General features: G+C 29.5%; 1 protein-coding gene across 1 annotated transcript; it reads left to right on the top strand.

The window, feature by feature from the left end:
* The first annotated feature begins 2648 nt into the window (after positions 1-2648).
* Positions 2649-5316, top strand: LOC107458026 (calcium uniporter protein 5, mitochondrial-like). Its single transcript, XM_016076216.3, has 2 exons — positions 2649-3397; positions 4662-5316. Exons 1-2 carry the CDS (start codon positions 2822-2824, stop codon positions 5133-5135), a joined length of 1050 nt encoding a protein of 349 aa, XP_015931702.1. The 5' UTR covers positions 2649-2821; the 3' UTR covers positions 5136-5316.
* The last annotated feature ends 1955 nt before the right edge of the window (positions 5317-7271 follow it).

Below are 7271 nucleotides of genomic sequence, written 5' to 3' on the forward strand. Positions count from 1 at the left end.
ATGCGTTTTCTTTTTTTTTTTTAAATTTTAAAATTTTTATTATTAAAATAGGAATAGGGGTAATTTAGGAATAAAACAAAAAGTTTTGTTAAAAATGACGATTTTAATACGAAAAAAACGTTAAGGACGATTTTATATCAAAAATTAGATGGGGGACGATTTCGATTCTGGCTGAAAACTTTAGGGATCAAAACCATACTTATCCCTTTATTTAATTAGTTGAAGTTTATATCTTTAATTTTTTTTCTACTCAACCTTAATATTTACTAGTAAACTGAAGAATCTTATACTAAACATTTATTATGATAATTAATTATCAAACATAAATTTAATTAAAAATATTTAAAAATTAATTGAAATAATAACACATTTTGTATTTTTATCTATCTAAGTAACTAACTTTATTATTATTATTATTATTCAAAATTAATTTTTGGTCTTTCTTTTATTAAATAATTGAATAAATAATCTATAAAATAAAATAAGGATATGAGTGATTTGGTGTATAAATTTTTCTCTAAAATATCATTTATATTATTATTATTATCATTATTATATTTACTTTATAAAAAGGCAAATTAATAATCACGTTATTACTTATTAATATATCAATATTTATAATAAACGAAGAATTATTTAATATTTAATATTTTTATGTTATTAATTTTTAGATCCTTTGACATACATATTTATAATTTTTTTTTGTTATTTTTGTATGCTACATATTTATCCCACGAGAAAAGTTTGATAAACAGCCAAAACTTTCTATTTTTAACTTAATTTAATTAGATGAACAAAATTTTTTAACTTAATTTAATCATATATCTTATTATTGATGCTAGGTAACCAATTAGAATATGTTAATTATTACTCCAAAACTCACTATTACTATCAGTCTAGCACCCTTTCCTTTCCTATTTCACAGCTTTTTTTTTTTCAACGGCAACACTCCTCCGCATGGCTGCTTCTGTCATTAGTCATTACTCATTTGCACTACAATCGATCCTCCGCCCTTGCGTTCTTCTCCTCTTCTTTTTTCCTCCTTCGTTCTTCGTCTAATTGATATATTTGTGGATGATTTTTTTTAATGTTTCAAACATTTTCTTTTGTTAGATTTTGATTTTTTTTCGTTCCTCACTTAGCGTCGTTGTTCATTGCCAGAACAACGCTGCTATTGCAGTGCAAGAAAAATCCCTCACGTGTCGAATATGTTGTTCTTGCCTCTAGCTGTAAATATTTTTTTTGTTAAATTTTAGATATTTTTTTAAATAATTTTAGATGTTTATTTTTATTTGATTTTAAATATTTTTTTTGTTATAAAATTAACTCATTTGTTAAAAAATTAGTTGAAAAAAATGTTGGTTACCTAAATTTTTTCATAACCTAAATAAGCAGTTTTGAGTTCAAGTATTGTAAGTAACAAAACAAAATATTTTTTTATAAATTACATATAAGGAAGAGTATTTTAGGAAAGAAATTAGACACTGATCCTTTTTATTACATTTCTATCATATATAGTATAGATATTATATATAGTATGGATGCCTAAACAGAAATTAGAAACAAATTATTCTAAAATTTTCACACTATATTTTCTAGAATTTATCCATTTTCGTCGAATTGCATTTTTATTGATTGATTATATTTTATATAATATAATAAAAATAAAAGAATAAATTAGAGGTAAAAAATTTACAAGAAAGATAACTTAAAAGTTGTCAAATTTAATTTTTGACAATAAAATTATTCATCAAAATTTAAATCAAACTATATTAATTTTTGGTAATACAAATTCTATCTAGACACATTCTTCTTCTTTTTTGGATTGTTATTAAAATTAAGAGTGAATAGTTACCCGATTTCTGACAATTATTTCAAAAGGACAATGATGTTCTAAAAAAAAACACTAAATTTGGCTTCTGATATTTTTGTTAGGACAATCTCTGTGAAAAAAATAACATTGACTTTTTTTAGCACAAAGATTAATCCGTTACATAAAAATAAAACTCAGAAGTCGGGTTAGTATTTTTTTGGTCAAGAATCTTGTTGTCTTTTGAGATAATTATTAAAGACTATTTTGAGTTTTTCTCTAAAATGAAATTCATATATAATTTCTCTTCAAACAAAATTCTCCACATTTCTAACCTCCAACTTTGCCATTAAATTTCGTCCAAAACTCAAACTGGATTCTACTTGAATAATCTGTATCAGATAAAACTAACGTATTATATCGAAAAAGAGGAAGAGGAAAGAAGTGAAAAACCGTTATTTAACTACCAAGGCACTACATAGAGAAAGGAAGAATTAATGTTCAGCTATAAACACGGGAACTTAGTGGGTCCTTTTTCCTTAGTGGCTTCGTCAACATCTCTCTCTATTCTTCTTCTTTCTTAATCTCAATGTAATGCGAATGCTTTGCTTTTGGTTTTTCCCATTTTTAGTTCTTTCTTTGGTCTTCTTTTCTTCCCCGTTTTCTTTGCCACACTTTCCTCATTTTCTTTTTATTATTTTATCCTTTTTTTTTCCAATTCTTAGTGACAATGAATGCACACTTAAATAAAAAGATTTTGTATTTTTTTATTTGTAATATCGAATCCACTTCCTTCTCTTTCTAATTATAAACTATCCCATTACACATTGTTGCCAATTTCACTTTTCTTCCCCAAGTTGCTTCCTTTCTGCTTCAATATGGCCTGGGGTGCGGTTATATGAGATTTTCACGGTGATATCAATACTAGGTTGTGTTTTTTTCCGTTCATATTTGTGTTTTCTCACATAAAGTTAAGTTCTTTTGGTTTCTGGTTTCTTGTTTTGAATCAAAATGTGGAGTAGAGGGTGGCGTGTAGGGTCATCGTTGAAGCAAAGGGTATGTGCTACTTTGAATATTGGAAGCAGCCATGGCTATGGTGGAAAGGCTCATCAATCTTTTGATCACACTCCATTGTTCGGTTTGAAAGGTTTTGCAGATGATGGAAGAAAGAGGAATAATAATGGAGAAGGAGGAAGAGGTGTTGGTGTTGGTTCTATATCTGTTTTACTGAACCGAATGAATAATAAGAGGGGTGTGTGTTCATCAACTTGGGTTTCATCTCCTTTTAACAATGGGGGCATTAATAATTCAAATTCTCCATCTTCTTCTTATGGGAAAATAGAAGGGGCAAATAGTTTATCATACGCTGAGGCGAAGAAGCTAATGAGGCTAGTGAATGTGGAGAATCTAAAGTTGAAGCTTGGAAGTGATGGGAAGGAAGTTATTCCGTACAATGAACTTATTGAAGCATGTGAAAGCATGGGAGTTGTAAGGAATAAAGAAGAGGCTATGGCGTTTGCTAAGGTTCTTGATGAAGCTGGTGTTATTCTTCTCTTTAGGAACAAGGTCTATCTGCACCCTGATAAGGTCATTTCTTCTATTCCTTTTCACTTTTTTTTTTCTTTTTCCTTTTGGTTGCTTTATAATAAGATTGTTTTACTTTATGCTTAAATTCTTTTCTTTTTTTTTGGTAACAATAATTGAATACTAAAATTTTTAAAATTACTTGTCCAAAAACCTTAACCGATTATATATTTGTTCACAATTTTTAAAATTCCTTGTCTAAAAAACTTAATCGGTTAGACTGTATGTTCAAACTTCAAATCACGTTTCGTCTACCCATTATATGTTGCCAAATACCTGATTTTCAAAGTCCAATGATTTATCTACCCTTCACTCTTATAACTCATTTGTTTGACACACTATTAATATTGAAAAAAGGTAGAATAACATCAAAATTTATTATTTTTAGACATTATAATTAATTATAAATTTAATTTCTTTCATTTAGTAATTTAACAACACACTTTAATCTATATTTTTAAATATTGATGGTTAATCGATGATAAAAATAATCAATTCTTACGATTCTTTAGCATTTTTCATTAATAATATATATGACGTTTGATTTTTTCTTTATGAAAATTTAACTTTAGGCCAAAAATTATATATAAAATAAAAAATACAAGTATAGAAATACAGAATTTTGTTTGGTAATGAAACAGAGACAAAAATGCAATTCTTTTATTTCAAAAACTGAAATTTATATATTTTCTATATTTTCTAAAACTGAATACTGAAAATATTTGTCTCCGCAATTTGTTTTTTGTAATTCTGTCCTAAATACAGCCAAGCTTCATAGTTGTTAGCACTAGCAGTATGAAGAGCAAATTATAGCACATCTTAATAGATCTTGAATGATTAATCGTTTCCCACTTGACCATTAATTTCTTGTTTGTTTTACTTTAATTTAATTTAATTAATTTTGTAATGTAAAAAAAAAATTATATTTTAATCATAAAAAATAAAAGTACTCACCTGGGATTTCAGTTTATTCCATATTCCACTTTAGTCACTCCATAATACACAAATCACCTCAATAGTTTTTTCTATAGTGCCGAGTTATTGAGTAGAAAAAACTACCCTTCTTAAATACAACATCAAATATTCATGCTAGTCGGTGTGGGATTTTAGCCATCCCATACTAACCAAGTCCTAACAATTATTGATTCAGATTTTAAGTTTCATGTGGAATTCTGAACTGCTGGGAAGTTTGGATGCCAATACAAGTTTCAAAAGTCTCATGATTATAAATATTTTTAGAACAAGCATTAACATGATGAGTGTGTAGGTGGTTGATCTGGTTATAAGTGCAGTTCCACTAGCACTAACTTCTGAGAATGATCCTAGAAGGGAAGAACTAAAGAGGCTCCAAGAGAAGAAAGAAGAGCTCGATGTCTTGGCGCACAAGCAAGTCCGGCGCATCCTCTGGGGCGGCCTAGGATTCGGCATAGCCACCGTCTCCCTCTTCTTCCGGCTAACATTCTGGGAATTCTCATGGGACGTCATGGAGCCGATCGCATTCTTCACGACGTCGACCGGCCTAATCATCGGCTATGCCTACTTCCTATTCACCTCAAGGGACCCTACTTACCAAGACTTCATGAAGAGGCTATTCCTTTCAAGGCAGAGGAAGCTTCATAAGAGGCACAATTTTGATATTGACAAGTATAATGATCTTAGGTGCAAATGCAAAACACCTTTAGATGCAAAAACCACACTCAAGAATCGCTTAGGCGTCGATCTAGATCTGGAGGAGGCTTAATTAAACATAGTGATTATTAATTAAACCTTATACTTTACACTTTACACATTTCATTTTTTTTTTAACGTTATTCTCCCCAGTTTTCAAAGTTGGAGGGGAAAAAAGAAAAGCTTATTCTAACTTTTGTTTTGGATTGTGATCATTTTGAACTTATTGTCACTTTTTTATGTACTTTTTTACTTACCAAGGAAATATTACATCCCCTTTTCATTTGTTTATGGCATACTTTTACTTTTATATATAAGGCACACGGCATAGATTATTATGAATGCTTTATAGAAATGTTTGAGAAATCAGAAACCAAGTGGAAAGAAAAGAGTATAATATGAGGAGCATGATATATTCCACATAATTTTTTAAGCATAGTGTTTGATATCTAAATAAAAAGTTAGTTTAAATTATTAAACTACTCTTTTACCTTAGCCTATGACAACAATAAAAAAGTCTTACATTAGCTAAAAAATTTATCCTAACAGAATTAATTCAGTTATAAAGATAAAAGCTAATATATAGGTTGAACCAAACTAATTCTATTGAGCTAAATTTATAGACCGGTGCGAGATTTTTTTATTATTGTCGTGGATTAAAGTAAAAGAGTAATTTAAATGTTTAATACAAATGATATATTTTTTTTTCTAAGTAAAATCAGACAAATGATCTAATACATAAAAATATGTCTCAGACTATTAATCAATAAGATAATAAAAAGAAAGAAAATTTTATCTCATAGTTAAAGAATATATTCCCTGCAGTAGTTTGAAGCACAAAATATATGCTTTCCTTGATTTCACAATTCTTATTGATCAATCAATTACAGCCATGATTATTTTAAAACAAAATGGAAACTTATGGATTATCAAGCTATTTTAAAGAAAACCCTTCGATTCTATTGTTCTAGCTTTAAACGTTTTTTTAAATGTGATATTTTTTTTTTTGTCGTGCAGAATATTTGGTTAAAAGGAAATCAAAAAGATTTTTCAAAATAAAATATTAGATATTGCGAAAGCGGTCGCCATGTGAATCAAGAGATGTAACTAGTGGAGTAGTATAGATTCTATAGTTATTGATGGTAATATCAAAAATGATTAAAAAATTTGAATTGTTTTTTTTTTGTCTATTTTCCGTTTTGTTATTTTTTTTATGCTCAATCTAGTTGTGTTAAACTTATTTGTTTTTAATCAAGTTGGGTTGGTCTAGTGGTTAGCTCACTAGTCTGCTTAAGCAAGTGTCGGGGGTTCGAATCCCGCCTTGTGCATGCAGCAACCCATTGGTCAGCGGCAAACCCTTAAATGGAGCTCAGTACTGCGGCGGATTAGTCCTTGGCCTGCCGGGCTGGGGGATACCGTGGGAAACCAAAAAAAAAAAACTTATTTGTTTTTAAAAAAATAATTTTATTATATTGACAAATTTCACATCAATCATGCTGTAATCAGTCACCTTATTAACTATTTTTATAAAATATATATTAAAATACAAAATATAAATCGAAAACTTATCTACTACGAGAATCAAAACTAGTTAAGAAGTAGTTGCGAGCTTTTTAACCAACAAATGAACTCTATGTTGGGGCACCATTAATAACTTAAGAGCAGGTGAATGATTATACTTAGAAGAAAGGCTGAAAGAGAAGTTACACAAAATAAGACTTAACATCATCTTCATTTCAGTCATAGCCAAATCTCTTCCAAGACACGCTCTAACTCCAAATCCAAATGGCATGTACATGTGTGACAATTTACATGCACCACTGACTCCATTGACAAACCTTTCTGGCTTGAATTTATAGGCATCAGATCCCCATATTTATCGATCTGTATGTGAGGTCAATGCCATAGTCCAAATTACAACACCTTTTGGGACATTCACTACAAGAAAATCGGCAGATAACGGCGGTTATTTAGTAGCGGTTTTATTCAACCGCTGCTAAATTGTGGCGGTTTAAGGAGACGTTACCAAATGAGCTTATCTTGCAGTGGTTTTTCGGTAACGGCTGCAAAATGTACTTGTTTTACAGCGGTTCTTGTAACGGTTTCAGGGGACGCTGCTAAATAATCTCATGTTGCAGCGGTTTTTCTGTAACCCCTGCTAAATGTCCAATTGTTGAATACATTGATACTCGTTTTACAGTGATTTTTT

The sequence above is a fragment of the Arachis duranensis genome, chromosome 7 (genome assembly GCF_000817695.3).
Source record: "Arachis duranensis cultivar V14167 chromosome 7, aradu.V14167.gnm2.J7QH, whole genome shotgun sequence".
NCBI classification, from domain to species: Eukaryota; Viridiplantae; Streptophyta; class Magnoliopsida; order Fabales; family Fabaceae; genus Arachis; species Arachis duranensis.